An 18,040-nucleotide genomic window follows, 5' to 3' on the forward strand; every position below is an offset into this window, starting at 1 on the left:
AGACAATCCAATGATTGATATCATGAGCATCGATCCACGCAATTGAGATACAATGACATGCATCAACCATGTCAGCGAGCCTTTCATGGCAACACTAGGCTCCAGCACTGTTTCCAGTCCTTCAATGCCTGGAGAAGACACTGACCGAGACACCTGATGACCTCCAGCCTGCAGTCATCCACATGTCCCTTCAGCTGCTTGGCGATGTCCTTGCTGTCTACCATGTGGTCTATCAGCTTCCGGACCTCGTCCTCCCCCGCCACGAACCCCCGTCCCAGGTCATAGCCATAGCTCAGATGCAAGCTGATCCTCGTCTTGACCATCATCAGAAGCAAAGGCAGCAGCGGCTGGACATAGGGCAACCAGAGATTACCAAAAGGGTGGGACTAGAAGCACAAGGTTATCAACACAAGCTGCAAAATACAAGTTTTGGAACATATGTTGTGGAAGTTTGGGAGAAAAAGATGCAGAATGCAAGCTGTGGAATACAAATTGCGGAACACAAGTTGCAGAATACATGTTGCGGAAAACAAGTTGTTGAATGAAAGCTGTGGAGCAAGACCAAAACAAAAGAACAAAATAGTTTTAAATGAAGGAATGGTTATTAAATGTAACAATTAGTTGGTGCGTCCTCAGCTACCACCTTCTTGTAATCTGCAATGCTTACTGGTGGCGCAATGCTACTTCTGCCATTAATTATGGGAGGTAACTCTTTTGGTTTCTGTTCTATTTATTTATTTATAGAGTATCATAGACTGACGATTCAAGTATCGTGTGTACCTAAGTATCAATGATATTGTATGTATCGGTGAACCGTTACAGCCCTACTGCTCCTGATGTTGCCCGTCCTACCTCTACAAGTCGCAGCAGCCTGACAGCCCGGAGGATGATGAAGACAACCAGTGTATTCCGCACGGGCTTGTTGTGGCCCGTGTCCAGTGATGCTAGGGAAAACTGCAGGATGGCATCGATGATACCATGGCCGATGATGAAGAGACTGAGCACCTGCCAGATGATGCTGAGGAAGGATCTCCCCTGTGGTATCAGCTGAAACAGGGGGAGTGAGATTGTGTTACTGCTGTCTGTGAAATAGCCTGAACTTCCTGCATTAGTTCAGTCAGCATTGGGCCGTAACATCACTTCCTGCATTAGTTCAGTCAGCATTGGGCCGTAACATCACTTCCTGCATTAGTTCAGTCAGCATTGGGCCGTAACATCACTTCCTGCATTAGTTCAGTCAGCATTGGGCCGTAACATCACTACCTGCATTAGTTCAGTCAGCATTGGGCCGTAACATCACTTCCTGCATTAGTTCAATCAGCATTGGGCCTTATCATCACTTCCTGCATTAGTTCAGTCAGCATTGGGCCTTATCATCACTTCCTGCATTAGTTCAGTCAGCACTGGGCCCTATCATCACTTCCTGCAAAATGTCACCCACAGGACTAGGCCTTCACATTACTTTCTGCAGTATTTTAGATACAGAATTAGGCCTTAATATCACTTCTTGTAATATATTGGACACAGCATTAGGCCTTCACATCACTTCCTGCAATATTTCAGACACAGAATTAGGCCTTAAAATCACTTCCTGTAATATATTAGATACAGCATTTGGCCTTCACATCACTTCCTGCAATATTTTAGATACAGCATTGGGCAGTACCATCACTTCCTGCAATATTTCAGATACAAATATTGACCTTAACATCACTTCCTGCAATATTTCAGATACAGATATGGGCCTTAACATCACTTCCTGCAATATTACAGATACAAATATTGACCTTAACATCACTTCCTGCAAGCTCTCCGTCATGGTAATAGACCTCACATCACTGCCTGCCATACTTCCCAGTCTGACACAAGCACTCACCTTCAATATGACCTCAGTAATGTACACAAGGACCAAGAATACATTAAGAAGCTGTAGAATAATCTTGTAATCTGCGAAGATGAGGACGTATTCAGCCACGATGGCAAGCGTGGAGCTGATGGTGTCGAAGCCGATGAGGACGTAGATGACTACGTTGAACACCCAGTGTGTGGTAATCTGGTGGAGCACCTGCGTGTGGGGAACGTCGCCTCGGATGTTTACTGGGCGCTTGCGGATCACCTCCTTCAGTTTACGTTTCTGACAAGGTATTACAGCATTCAGTATTTTATGAAATGAAGAATACTTGAAACAAGCTATTATAAAAAAACCCATTTCCTCTACATTTGTTAATTGAAATATGATGCCTTATGCCAAAAGCAAATAATTCTTTTTACATATTCCACCGGATGAGTGTAAACATAAGATCTTTTAAGATTTAAAAAAAAAAAATTGTTATAACTGTGTAGGTATCTGAAGAAATTTGTGAAATAGTGCTTGACTGGGATGGGATCACACTGTTTGTTTGTTTGTTTGTTGTTTAACGCTGTACTCAGCAATATTCCAGTAAATGAGGCCTGTCTGGATATAATCTGGAGTCTGGACCAGACAATCCAGTAGAACATCAATCTACGCAATTGGGATACGATGACATGCATCCCACCCGGTCCCTTTAGTCGCCTCTTACGACAAGCATTGCCGGGATCAAACTGTAACAATACACAACCGGACATGAACCAGCTGACAGCGGTACGTACAACTCGGATGAGAAGGGACGGTACTTCCCACGACTTCTTCACCTCATCCACGTCAATGAACCTGAAACATAACATGGTGTACGTCACACAATACATAAAATTCATCTTAATTAACAGATTAACAATTAATGTGAGTGTCGACCCTTGGCCTGAAATGCATCATGAAAGTAATGTGACTGGCCCTGCCTTTGAACTTTAATTAAAAAACTAATCAGCAAATGATAGCTCCCAGACTGTAGACTTAGAATTCCTTGATATCGTAGGGGATGACAGCAGTTCAATGAATAATATCATTTGCTAACTGAATTTCAACTGCTTGACATGTGATCCATGAAATCAAAAGCAGGAACTTCAAATAATGCATATTCAAATGACATAGGTCGGGTCACATACAAGAATATCCAGGTTTCAAGTGATTTTACACAATTTAGCCTAACCTTTTGAAAGACTACTACTCCAGACTAATGCCGGTTTTATAACCACTGAGACACCATGCCACAGTTTAACATGAATACACCACTCTGACACAGTATACTGACTCTGAGCTGACCAGTCCTTGTTTTAGCTCCTTAAAGCCAAGCACCAGGCAGGGTAAGAACAAGTACCATCTTTTAACGTCTGTTGGTATGACGGGCTGGTGATAGGACAACCGACCTGCTGCTCTCCAACCAGACACTATTGGCACTTGACCACGGCAGTTCAAACTAAACGGTAAGCAAATGATGGTGCCACCTACATCCCCTTCCCATCGGCGGCACACTCCGCACACTCCTGCAACTTCTGCACCGCCTCCCGAGACAGCATGCCCTGCTCAAACTGCCTCCAGTAGCTCAGCTGGGGAACAGACAGACACACAGACAGGAGTCAAAATCAAGGGCCGGTCCTATCTCTTGAGAACTACCAGTATGTGTTTGCTGTGTTGGATCAGATAGTTGGATCCAGGATTTAAAAAAAATTCCTGCAGTATTCTCAAATCCTTTGGGCTGGGGTTCAAATGCTGACAGTTAACCTTCATTGGTTTTTTTGGGATGTTTACTTTTGTATTTGGGTTAGGTACGGGAATGGACAAACAACCACTTTGGTGGAACCCTTAAAATAGTCGGATCAAGGATTTTTAAAAATTCTCAAATCGTTTGGGTGGAGGTTCAAATGTTGACAGTTAACCTTCACCGGGTTTTGGGGAAGTTTACTTTTGTATTAGGGTTTTGGTACAGGAATGGATCTGACAAACAACAAATCCTATCTGGGACAACCTGTGACCATTGGATCCGTGCTTGAAGGGAAGAAACACTGGGCAGAAGAACTGACCATTTGATAATCTCTTTCGCCTCCCCAAGTGACTCTCCTCATGCTTGTTAATTGTTGCTAGTTGTATGCCACACTCAGCAATATTCCAGCTATATCACAGCAGCCTGTAAATAATTGAGTCTTGGCCAAACAAACCAGAGGCTGATATTATGAGCAATACCCCTCCCTATCTGGGTAGAATGTAACACAAACAGCCAAGTTACAGAGAGAACACCATGAGAATAGGACAGGTATTGTTAGCTAACCTTTTCTGCTTTTAACATTCTGAGTATTGCCTCGTTGGTCATGTCACGAAGCTCCTTCTGTGTGGGTTGACTGGGCAGGGAGCACTCACACTCCGGACACACCGAGTTGGGGCGGATCTCCAGCAGGGACTCGTCAAGGTCAGCCTGCAACAGGGGAGATAACTCTCATAACACTTGCCCAAACAGCCATGACAGGAATCAGGCCCTCTGTGGTCCAAGTTCCTGCAAACAGAAACTGGTCAAACTTGTTTCACTATAAAGTGGCATCATTTTTCCTAAAGACAAGTAAAGGATTTTCAGACAACAATCAATTTCATTAACATTCTCAATAACAGTTCCACTTTGAGAAACATTTTAACCAAAGAAAATACCTCTCACTGCAAAATGTCTATAAGTAAATGTGTAAAGCCTAAGCATAATGGCATATTTCTATATTTAACTCAACAGAACATGACATATTCAGAATTGTAAAAAACATTGGAGGAAATGTAATACATCTTCCAAAACAGCTGAGAGAAAATGCTAATTATTCAAAAGATGAAATGAGTTAAATTGTCGACAGATACAAACTACTTTCCATCTTACAATGACTGGCAGTAAAATGGGGCCATTATTCTATCACGTATAAATATTTTACAGAAAACCCTGATGAAAATGAATTTCAGTGTAAGATTCAGCAGGCAGACGACATATATTTCAAATTTCAGTGATGTGGCATCAGTAACACTTGTTTGAGTCAGCATAGAAAATAGTGTGAGTGAGGTGCTCATCCTGAACATTGAATGTCATCTTGAGGTATGTCTTCGTCTCACAGTTGAATGGAACAAACAATACTTGGTACTCGGAGCATTGCAGAAGTTTCATGCCAGATAAAAAATATGGGGCTGCATATTTATTGACTGCGTAAACATTATGTTGTACCAGCATTTTGTTTTGTTCCATTTATGAACTTCAATTCATACCTCAATGTATCAGATTGCTTCTGAATTAAAAATTTAGAATTCTACAATATCTCGTGATACGTATCACAATACAGCCTTGTGCATCACAAAATATTGTGATACACTTTAAACCTCCAATACCAATCCCTAAAAGTAATATGGAAGAATTGTGCGATTCTTAACCTTTTGTTAGTAGTATATGACAATAAGCAGTCATATTTATTAATTTAACCATAAATTCCCTGAGAAGTTGATTTTGTGTTGACTAGGTTACTGGCAGATCTGTTGATGACTTATGTATGTGAATGTAAAGGTTGTGTTTAGATATATACACGAGGCAGTGAAGAGATGGAATGTCAGCATGAACAGATCATGAGAGACAAGTGACTTTCACATTGTCTGAGTTAGCTGGACTGAAGACTTGAACTACCAGTGCATCACAACCAACAGTACAGTCGTTTCATGAAAATGTGCATTTTGTGATAAAAATATGAAACTTGGCACAGTGGTACGCAATGACATTCCAAATATTTTCAGATATGGGGCCGCCAAAAAAAATCCAATGGAGGAGTGAAATTCTTGTATATCTCGTTTGAACATGACCCACAACCTTAATATAAGAAAAACGAACATTTTGGAACGTATTTACCCAACACGTCATCGAAAAGTATATAACTATATTTTAATGGACTATTCATCTTGATTTAGGTAATCCCTATATCTGTCACTATAGTACAGATGTACAAGGAGAAGGGACATTTTCCCTGTCAGTTAGGGGGGTGCTGGAGGACCCTTATACCATGTGAATCTAGGGACACTGTGTATCACTGAGCTGTTAACATTAGGGCTCGGACCCCTTGACTCTCAGTGAGGGAGGGGGTTTGGTTTAAATCTGCTTTGAATGGTATTATAGCTGTATCCCGGGCGTGACAGCTTGATGTGACCTCACACAGCCGGACCAACTGTCCCGACTAAGCCTCCTCATACATGAATGTCCGAGTTTGCACCAGACATTAAGCACATCAACGTAACAGGGAAATATTCAACCATTTATATGTTTGTACCACTTAGTTTTATTATGGCATTGTATATAGGTACATGTGCTTGTTTAACAGACAACTGCTTGTTTACAACAAGGGTTATAATCAGTTGTCTGTCTATCTTAGTCAGATTATAGGGTCAGTTCATTTTTGTTTTAAGGGTAGTCAGGTTATTCCATTTTAGTATCATTGTTTCACAGTAAATACTCCCTCGTCAACAGAAGGCACGTCCCGGGGCTGGATAGAAGGGTATGGAGACTTATTTTGCTCAAATTTGATATGAACGTGCTCAGCCTCACGTTGGTGCTAATGTAGCGGCCATAAAATTTCCAAGTCCCGTGATGGGATTTGAACCACGGACCTTCTGATCCGAGGTTGGACACCTTGTCCATAATAACCAAAGAGGTTAACCCCTTCAGCAACCTGACAAGGTAAGGATGTCATCTGTGGGATGACTCCAAGCCCTGCTACAGCAGTCACAGAAACCAACTACAGAATCCATTGACCACGAATATTGCCATCAGACAAGAATATACCCAAACTCCCTCCAACTGGAAAGAAAGTGATTGTGGAAACTGGTGTTCCCTCTCCCAGCACGAGCCACTGCAAAGAGTGCCACAGAGCAGCATCCTCCTGAGTCGGAAGAGGACAGAAGGTTCTAGAACAAGTGGACGTTGAAGAAGGTCATTCTGAAAAGGAACTGGAGTCAGGACTGAACATCATCTCTAAGTTTTCCAAAGGGGATGATGATTTCGGCCACAGTACTGCAGTACAACATCAGACCGCATCAACGTCGTCAATGATATCCCATTCAAGCAGCCTCCAGCGATGCATGATGATCAGTCTACAGTCACCTTCAGCAACTGCTGGAGTGATAAGACCCTCACATAGTCCTTGGGCATCAAATGTCATCTTAGTACACAAACACAGTGGAGATTTGAGAGTATGCGTGGATTATCGCCAGCCAAAATACCGCCCCTGGTGGAATAAGTGTCAGACTGTTGGGCGGCATGAAATACTTCTCTGTTCTTGATATGAAGTCTGGATACCATCAGTTAGAGATACCAGAGAAACACAAAGAAAGAACGGCATTTACCGTTGGACCACTCGGCTTCTACGAGATTAATTTGATGCCATTTGGACTTTGCAATGCCCCTGCAACTTACCAGCGCTTAATGGAAAACTGCCCCTCAGGATTACATATGGAAATCTGCCTTGTCCACATTGAAGATTTGATTATTTTCTCCAAGACTTATGGGGAACATCTGGAATGCTTGGAATGTTGGAAAATGGAATTGAGGCAGACTAAGAGAAAATAGAAAAGATCCAAAATTGTCCCACATCAATAAATCAAGAGGAAGTGAGAAAGTTTTTACGATTTGCCAGATATTGTAGAAAATTTGTAAAAAGACTTCTTCAAAATTGCTTGACCTCTTTTGAAATTGATGCCAAAGACAAATTCAAAGAAATCAAGATCACAGAAAGACAAAATAAACAGAGTTCAGTGGATATGAGGACCTCTTCAGGAAACAGCCTTTCAAGAATTGCAAGATTGTCTGACACCACCTGATATTCTGGCTATGTTGAATACTGTGTCTGTGACATCCCCCGTGGTCTGAAAATGTCTGCTACACCAAGGTAAGCATAAACCCTGAAAACAACTCTGAGATGAAAAGAGTCTAGGTGATCACAAGAAAGGGATAACCCAGGGCTGTCAGTATTTACGTCATTTTTAGAGTGAGTGAGTATGGTTTTACGCCGCTTTTAGCAATATTCCAGCAATATCACGGCGGGGGTCACCAGAAATGGGCTTCACACATTGTACCCATGTCGGGATTCGAACCCGGGTCTTCGGCGTGACGAGCGAACGCTTTAACCACTAGGCTACCCGACCGCCCCACGTCATTTTTAGAATACAGTTTCGTAAAAAACTTCAAAATATGTCATTTCTTCGCTTATGAAAGTCAATTTCACGGTCATGTGACAAGCCTCTCATCCACTTAGAAATCTGGATATTGCAAATATCTCATGTTCAGAAATTATGATACTTTGGTTTGAATGACACAAGATGTATGCCAGTTACTTCAAATCAAACTGTTTTATTACATCACCGTTAACCAAGTCAAAACCTTCCCACTGCAGTTTGTTTGTCATTTGTGAATGACTTTCAGTGTAGATTTTAGGTTAAATGATACAATAAATAACAAAACTTGTCCTATATTTTTGTACCCAATATACAAGAACACAAAAAATTTGCAATATGTAATGTTTGAATTGCAAAGCTGTATAGCGGTGAACAGGCAACAACATGCTGTCCTATGAGTGATGGTCCATAGCAGCATGGTACACAGCCGAGGCCATGTTTGTTTCATGGACTCTCTTGCCCAGAGTGCCAAGATGCAGGAGGCAAAGACAATGTGAGAAGTGTCTATCAAGCTTAACACATGCATCAAGTCAAAACAAAATACACATAACAAGAGAAAACATGATATTATTTTGAAGCACGAAAAATTGAACCTGTACTTAAAATTATTAGACAGTTTAATTTCTTGAGCAAAGCAGAAAATAAATTGAACAAGGCAAAAAGTACCCCTTTTTTTCAAAACATGAAAAAAGCAATATTTTCACAGAATATACACATATCAAAATCAAACTTTGCACTGCACTTATCCTATTCTCCGATTAGTAAAGAAAATGTTCTCTAAATTTGAAAGGAATCCATGAAGTAGTTTTCAAGTTATAGGTCACAAAAATGTTTAAGTAAAAACATTCTGAGCACCAAAATGAAAAATAGCTGTATTTCTTTTTGAAAATCCAAATATTGAAATCTTCGCACTGCACCTCTCAGCGTTCACCAAGTTTGAAAAAAATCTATGCAGTAGTTTTCAAGTTAGGTCCCACAATAAAATGTCATCGGAAGAATGGATGGATGGATGGATGGATGGATGGATGGATGGAAGGAATTCCTTGGTATATGGAGAATCTCACCCGAGTGTCTTTTGATATCAAATATATCAACACGAGTTGATAAAAATCACTTTTATCAACTCGTGTTGATATATTTGATAGTGGGAAAACTCCGAGGCTTGCCGAGGATTTTTCCAACCTTAATCAACGAGTGTTGATATATTTGATATCAATAGACATGAGGGTGAGATTTTATTTATCATCCAACATCATTCTTCCAACTTTTTCAGTTTGTAGACAGTAATAAGCAGTGTCTATAGTGTAAAAAGTACTGCTAACAGCTTTAGTAGTAGAGCCATTAGTGATGTCATTTGATTGTGACGTCATGGTAACCAATGACGTCACAATGGTCTGTAAAGCATTGTAATGCAATGTCATTGCAGCGATATCTACAGTGTAGATATCGCTTGATCTCACACAAGCGATATCTCCTGTGGGAGCCAGTTTTGGATGATAAAACTATATAACCCCACCCTTTCAGGTCGGGAGTAAAATGAAACCTGTGCTAACCTAAGTGGTCGTGTCTGCACGCTAAGCATGTCCTCTGCCTGTGCCAAGCAAGCCATTAGTGGTGACTATTGGTCTGGAAAGCACTACTACGTAACTATTGATATTGAAAGAAACTATTACTGAAGTTTCCTTTGAGTGTGATAACCATAACAATAAATAAAAAGTTTGAGATATAACTTATTTGCAATTGTTTTTTCTTTACTCTAATAATTTAAGAAAAAGAAAGTTCCACATTACGATGTGTAAAAATACTACCACTTATGACCAACAGAAAAACAAATTTGAACAGCATTGCATATACTTTATTGATATGGTAAATACAATCAAAACTATCAATATTCCTAACTGAAATCGATACTATTGATCGGAAACTGATTTAACAATCGATTTATTGATTTTAAGTGCTTACCAATAGCAATATATCCATATTTCAATTTATCGAGACACCCCTACAAGCCATGCTGGTGAAAGCACTTGCCATGTTTATAACAGTAAGCAAAATAATGATATTTAATATTGAGGTGTAATCTGAAATGATTTCTGATGTGTAATAATAAGTATAAAGTGTACAATGTGTTGAGGTGAGGTGAGGTAAAACAGGGTTGAATGTCGTGTTCAGGATTATTGCAGGCTGCTCGTACCACTCCAGACATGTGCTAGTACACTGAGATACCATGCCGCAGTTTAACATGAATACCCCACTCAGACACAGTATACTGACTCCGAGCCAACCAGTCCTTGTTTTAGCCCCTTAATACCGAGCGCCAGACAGGGTAACAACAAGAAACATCTATAGACGTCTTTTGGTATGACGCGGACGGGAATGGAACCCAGACCTTTCACTCTCCAGGCAGATGCTCTATCCACTAGACCATTGAAGCGATCACAATGTGTAGTAATAAGTACAATATGTAGTAATAAGTGCCATGTGTAGGAATAAGTGAGTGAGTGAGTGAGTGAGTGAGTGAGTGAGTTGGGTTTTACGCCGATTTTAACAGTTTTCAAGTTATATCACGGCATGTCAGCTTAATATGGGAGGAAAGCCTGAAGTGATGCAGGTCTCAGACGTTTACCACTTCGGTGAAACCCATGAGCACGGGTATGGTGCTGACAAACCTAGAAACATAATCGGGGCGAACCGGGATTCAAACCCACAATCATAGGTTTCTGGCGTGCCCAAGGGATGCAACTCTGCATAGCGAATCGTGGCGCCTTAGACGACTGGGCCACCCATGCCCCCCGTAGGAATAAGGACAATATGTAGGAATAAGCACAATATGTAGAAATAAGTGCCATGTGTAGGAATACGTACAATATGTAGGAATAAGAACAATATGTAGTAATAAGTGCAATGTGTAGGAATAAGTGAAATGTGTAGGAATAAGTGCAATGTGTAGAAATAAGTTTGTTTGTTTGTTGTTTAATGCCGCACTTAGCAATATTCCAGCTACATGTCGGTGGTCTGTTAATAATCAATTCTGGATCAGACAATCCAGTGATTGACATCACGAGCATCGATCCATGCAATTGGGATATGATGACATGCATCATCCAAGTCAGCGAGCCTGACCACCCCATCCCGTTAGTCGCCTATTATGACAAGCATTGTCACCTTCGCAAGCATGGGTTGCTGAAGACCTATTCTAACTCGGATGTTCACGGGTATGTCGGACTAAGTACAATGTGTACAAATGTGCACAAAATGTATTAATAAGTACAATGTGTAGGAATAAGTATAATGTGTAGGAATAAGTACAATGCTTAGGAATAAGTATATTATGCACAATTTGTAGGAATAAGTGCAATGTGTAGGAATATGTACAATGTGTAGGAATAAGTACAAGCGAGTGAGTGAGTGAGTGAGTGAGTGAGTGAGTAAGTGTTGCTTTAAGCCGCATCAGCAATATTCCAGCTATTCACGGCTAGAAAAACAAAATTTCCTTTAGACAACATTATATAAAATGATGACAAAGATCAGTAAAACTTTAGTCCCTTATCACAGTAAATAGTAAAAACTGACATTCAAAATTTAAAATCTACATCTTTTCATACAGTTTAATTTCTTTCAAATAGGCTAAAACTAAGTGGTTAGAAATGGTATTGAAAAGTTCAGAAATAGTTTGAACAGTATAAAAGCGTTGCCGAATAAGTGCAAAATCCACACATTCCAACAAAAGGTGCTTGATAGTCAAAGGACTATGGCAAGGAACACATTGAGGGGGATCCCTTCAATAAAAAAGAATGAGTCAAATGACTGTGTCCAATATGACATCGTCGGATAACAACTTCATCTTGATGACTTAATCCAGTCGGTTTCATGATTTCCAATCAAGGGTTGTATTGCATGAAGCTCATTCAATACTTATTTATTCCAGTTTTGCTGCCACATATTTCCAACATATTGGCAAATAGCAGGTTTTAGGTCAGTGTATGGGAAAGTACCCATCGAGAACGATTTCCCAAGAGCAGCTTTAGCTGCAGAATCTGCTTTAGTATTTCCATTGATGTCAACATGACTGGGGAGCCAACAAAAGACTATGTCATTTTTTGCCACGGACAAATTCAAGTGACATTTCAAAATTTCAACTAAAATGGGATGGTCAGTTTTACGGTTGTTGATTGCTTATAAACAGGATAAACTATCAGAAAAAATAATAAAACTGGACTCTTTTGAACATTCAATTAGTTGCAAGGCTAATAGTATAGCCTTAGCCTCTGCAGTAAAAAATATCACCATTTTTGGATCTGTCAGTGTATATGTTTGTATACCCTGTATATTGATCACAAGATTCTGGCATGCCTAAGGGAGGCAACTCTACTGGCCCCAAAGACAAAAGGGCATGAATACCTACTAATTATCCATCAATATATGTTGTTCGGACTAAAAAGAGACCAATTTCATCTCCACATGCATGTCATATTACTGCCAGGATACCAAACCGATATTACAATTAGATTAGGTTTTTATGAATGTTTAGGAAACAAATTTCAGGTACACGTGTACATTATACATAAAGAGATCGACATATCTGATGTATATCTGGCCTACAGATGTACAGCAGGTGTACATTATACATAAAGAGATCGACATATCTGATGTATATCTGGCCCACAGTTGTACAGCAGGTGTACATTATGCATAAAGAGATTGACATATCTGATGTATATCTGGCCTACAGTTGTACAGCAGGTGTACATAATACATAAAGAGATTGACATATCTGATGTATATCTGGCCTACAGTTGTACAGCAGGTGTACATTATACATAAAGAGATTGACATATCTGATGTATATCTGGCCTACAGTTGTACAGCAGGTGTACATTATACATAAAGAGATCAACATATCTGATGTATATCAGGCCTACAGTTGTACAGGAGGTGTACATTATACATAAAGAGATTGACATATCTGATGTATATCTGGCCTACAGTTGTACAGCAGGTGTACATTATACATAAAGAGATTGACATATCTGATGTATATCTGGCCTACAGTTGTACAGCAGGTGTACATTATACATAAAGAGATTGACATATCTGATGTATATCTGGCCTACAGTTGTACAGCAGGTGTACATTATACATAAAGAGATCAACATATCTGATGTATATCAGGCCTACAGTTGTACAGGAGGTGTACATTATACATAAAGAGATTGACATATCTGATGTATATCTGGCCTACAGTTGTACAGCAGGTGTACATTATACATAAAGAGATTGACATATCTGATGTATATCTGGCCTACAGTTGTACAGCAGGTGTACATAATACATAAAGAGATTGACATATCTGATGTATATCTGGCCTACAGTTGTACAGGAGGTGTACATTATACATAAAGAGATTGACATATCTGATGTATATCTGGCCTACAGTTGTACAGCAGGTGTACATTATACATAAAGAGATTGACATATCTGATGTATATCTGGCCTACAGTTGTACAGGAGGTGTACATTATACATAAAGAGATTGACATATCTGATGTATATCTGGCCTATAGTTGTACAGGAGGTGTACATTATACATAAAGAGATCGACATATCTGATGTATATCTGGCCTACAGTTGTACAGGAGGTGTACATTATACATAAAGAGATCGACATATCTGATGTATATCTGGCCTACAGTTGTACAGCAGGTGTACATTATACATAAAGAGATCAACATATCTGATGTATATCTGGCCTACAGTTGTACAGGAGGTGTACATTATACATAAAGAGATTGACATATCTGATGTATATCTGGCCTACAGTTGTACAGCAGGTGTACATTATACATAAAGAGATTGACATATCTGATGTATATCTGGCCTACAGTTGTACAGCAGGTGTACATTATACATAAAGAGATTGACATATCTGATGTATATCTGGCCTACAGTTGTACAGGAGGTGTACATTATACATAAAGGGATTGACATATCTGATGTATATCTGGCCTACAGTTGTACAGGAGGTGTACATTATACATAAAGAGATCGACATATCTGATGTATATCTGGCCTACAGTTGTACAGGAGGTGTACATTATACATAAAGAGATCGACATATCTGATGTATATCTGGCCTACAGTTGTACAGCAGGTGTACATTATACATAAAGAGATTGACATATCTGATGTATATCTGGCCTACAGTTGTACAGGAGGTGTACATTATACATAAAGAGATTGACATATCTGATGTATATCTGGCCTATAGTTGTACAGGAGGTGTACATTATACATAAAGAGATCGACATATCTGATGTATATCTGGCCTACAGTTGTACAGGAGGTGTACATTATACATAAAGAGATCGACATATCTGATGTATATCTGGCCTACAGTTGTACAGCAGGTGTACATTATACATAAAGAGATCAACATATCTGATGTATATCTGGCCTACAGTTGTACAGCAGGTGTACATTATACATAAAGAGATTGACATATCTGATGTATATCTGGCCTACAGTTGTACTGGAGGCGTACATTATACATAAAGAGATCGACATATCTGATGTATATCTGGCCTACAGTTGTACAGGAGGTGTACATTATACATAAAGAGATCGACATATCTGATGTATATCTGGCCTACAGTTGTACAGGAGGTGTACATTATACATAAAGAGATTGACATATCTGATGTATATCTGGCCTACAGTTGTACAGGAGGTGTACATTATACATAAAGAGATTGACATATCTGATGTATATCTGGCCTACAGTTGTACAGCAGGTGTACATTATACATAAAGAGATCGACATATCTGATGTATATCTGGCCTACAAGCGTACAGCAGGTGTACATTATACATAAAGAGATCGACATATCTGATGTATATCTGGCCTACAGTTGTACAGCAGGTGTACATTATACATAAAGAGATCGACATATCTGATGTATATCTGGCCTACAAGCGTACAGCAGGTGTACATTATACATAAAGAGATCGACATATCTGATGTATATCTGGCCTACAGTTGTACAGCAGGTGTACATTATACATAAAGAGATTGACATATCTGATGTATATCTGGCCTACAGGTGTACAGCAGGTGTACATTATACATAAAGAGATCGACATATCTGATGTATATCTGGCCTACAGGTGTACAGCAGGTGTACATTATACATAAAGAGATTGACATATCTGATGTATATCTGGCCTACAGGTGTACAGCAGGTGTACATTATACATAAAGAGATCGACATATCTGATGTATATCAGGCCTACAGTTGTAAAACAGGTGTACATTATACATAAAGAGATTGACATATCTGATGTATATCTGGCCTACAGGTGTACAGCAGGTGTACATTATACATAAAGACATCGACATATCTGATGTATATCTGGCCTATAGTTGTACAGCAGGTGTACATTATACATAAAGAGATTGACATATCTGATGTATATCTGGCTTACAGTTGTACAGCAGGTGTACATTATACATAAAGAGATCGACATATCTGATGTATATCTGGCCTACAGTTGTACAGCAGGTGTACATTATACATAAAGAGATTGACATATCTGATGTATATCAGGCCTACAGTTGTACAGCAGGTGTACATTATACATAAAGAGATCGACATATCTGATGTATATCTGGCCTACAGTTGTACAGCAGGTGTACATTATACATAAAGAGATTGACATATCTGATGTATATCTGGCCTATAGTTGTACAGCAGGTGTACATTATACATAAAGAGATCGACATATCTGATGTATATCTGGCCTATAGTTGTAGAGCAGGTGTACATAATACATAAAGAGATTGACATATCTGATGTATATCTGGCCTACAGTTGTACAGCACGTGTACATTATACATAAAGAGATTGACATATCTGATGTATATCTGGCCTACAGTTGTACAGCAGGTGTACATTATACATAAAGAGATTGACATATCTGATGTATATCTGGCCTACAGTTGTACAGCAGGTGTACATTATACATAAAGAGATTGACATATCTGATGTATATCTGGCCTACAGTTGTACAGCAGGTGTACATTATACATAAAGAGATCGACATATCTGATGTATATCTGGCCTACAGTTGTACAGCAGGTGTACATTATACATAAAGAGATTGACATATCTGATGTATATCTGGCCTACAGTTGTACAGCAGGTGTACATTATACATAAAGAGATTGACATATCTGATGTATATCTGGCCTACAGGTGTACAGCAGGTGTACATTATACATAAAGAGATCGACATATCTGATGTATATCTGGCCTACAGGTGTACAGCAGGTGTACATTATACATAAAGAGATTGACATATCTGATGTATATCTGGCCTACAGTTGTACAGCAGGTGTACATTATACATAAAGAGATCGACATATCTGATGTATATCTGGCCTACAGTTGTACAGCAGGTGTACATTATACATAAAGAGATTGACATATCTGATGTATATCTGGCCTACAGTTGTACAGCAGGTGTACATTATACATAAAGAGATTGACATATCTGATGTATATCTGGCCTACAGTTGTACAGCAGGTGTACATTATACATAAAGAGATCGACATATCTGATGTATATCTGGCCTACAGTTGTACAGCAGGTGTACATTATACATAAAGAGATCGACATATCTGATGTATATCTGGCCTACAGTTGTACAGCAGGTGTACATTATACATAAAGAGATTGACATATCTGATGTATATCTGGCCTACAGGTGTACAGCACGTGTACATTATACACAAAGAGATTGACATATCTGATGTATATCTGGCCTACAGTTGTACAGCAGGTGTACATTATACATAAAGAGATCGACATATCTGATGTATATCTGGCCTACAGTTGTACAGCAGGTGTACATTATACATAAAGAGATCGACATATCTGATGTATATCTGGCCTACAGTTGTACAGGAGGTGTACATTATACATAAAGAGATTGACATATCTGATGTATATCTGGCCTACAGTTGTACAGCAGGTGTACATTATACATAAAGAGATCGACATATCTGATGTATATCTGGCCTACAAGCGTACAGCAGGTGTACATTATACATAAAGAGATCGACATATCTGATGTATATCTGGCCTACAGTTGTACAGCAGGTGTACATTATACATAAAGAGATCGACATATCTGATGTATATCTGGCCTACAAGCGTACAGCAGGTGTACATTATACATAAAGAGATCGACATATCTGATGTATATCTGGCCTACAGTTGTACAGCAGGTGTACATTATACATAAAGAGATTGACATATCTGATGTATATCTGGCCTACAGGTGTACAGCAGGTGTACATTATACATAAAGAGATTGACATATCTGATGTATATCTGGCCTACAGGTGTACAGCAGGTGTACATTATACATAAAGAGATTGACATATCTGATGTATATCTGGCCTACAGGTGTACAGCAGGTGTACATTATACATAAAGAGATCGACATATCTGATGTATATCAGGCCTACAGTTGTAAAACAGGTGTACATTATACATAAAGAGATTGACATATCTGATGTATATCTGGCCTACAGCTCGTACAGCAGGTGTACATTATACATAAAGAGATTGACATATCTGATGTATATCTGGCCTATAGTTGTACAGCAGGTGTACATTATACATAAAGAGATTGACATATCTGATGTATATCTGGCCTACAGTTGTACAGCAGGTGTACATTATACATAAAGAGATTGACATATCTGATGTATATCAGGCCTACAGTTGTACAGCAGGTGTACATTATACATAAAGAGATCGACATATCTGATGTATATCTGGCCTACAGTTGTACAGCAGGTGTACATTATACATAAAGAGATTGACATATCTGATGTATATCTGGCCTATAGTTGTACAGGAGGTGTACATTATACATAAAGAGAT

General features: G+C 39.2%; 1 protein-coding gene across 1 annotated transcript in view; it reads right to left on the reverse strand.

Annotated features, from left to right (window-relative positions):
• The window catches only part of LOC124149791 (sodium/hydrogen exchanger 10-like), a 67,787-nt gene that overhangs the window by 24,376 nt on the left and 25,371 nt on the right, over positions 1-18,040 (reverse strand). The window contains exons 12-17 of the mRNA XM_046521568.2: positions 4,185-4,328; positions 3,368-3,465; positions 2,632-2,692; positions 1,877-2,134; positions 853-1,047; positions 146-347 (exon numbers count right to left, since the gene is read on the reverse strand). Of these exons, the coding sequence (XP_046377524.2) occupies positions 146-347; positions 853-1,047; positions 1,877-2,134; positions 2,632-2,692; positions 3,368-3,465; positions 4,185-4,328 (958 nt within the window). The remainder of the gene's footprint in view (positions 1-145; positions 348-852; positions 1,048-1,876; positions 2,135-2,631; positions 2,693-3,367; positions 3,466-4,184; positions 4,329-18,040) is intronic.

The sequence above is a fragment of the Haliotis rufescens genome, unplaced genomic scaffold, assembly GCF_023055435.1.
Source record: "Haliotis rufescens isolate VD_foot unplaced genomic scaffold, xgHalRufe1.0.p SCAF_6, whole genome shotgun sequence".
Taxonomy (NCBI): domain Eukaryota; kingdom Metazoa; phylum Mollusca; class Gastropoda; order Lepetellida; family Haliotidae; genus Haliotis; species Haliotis rufescens.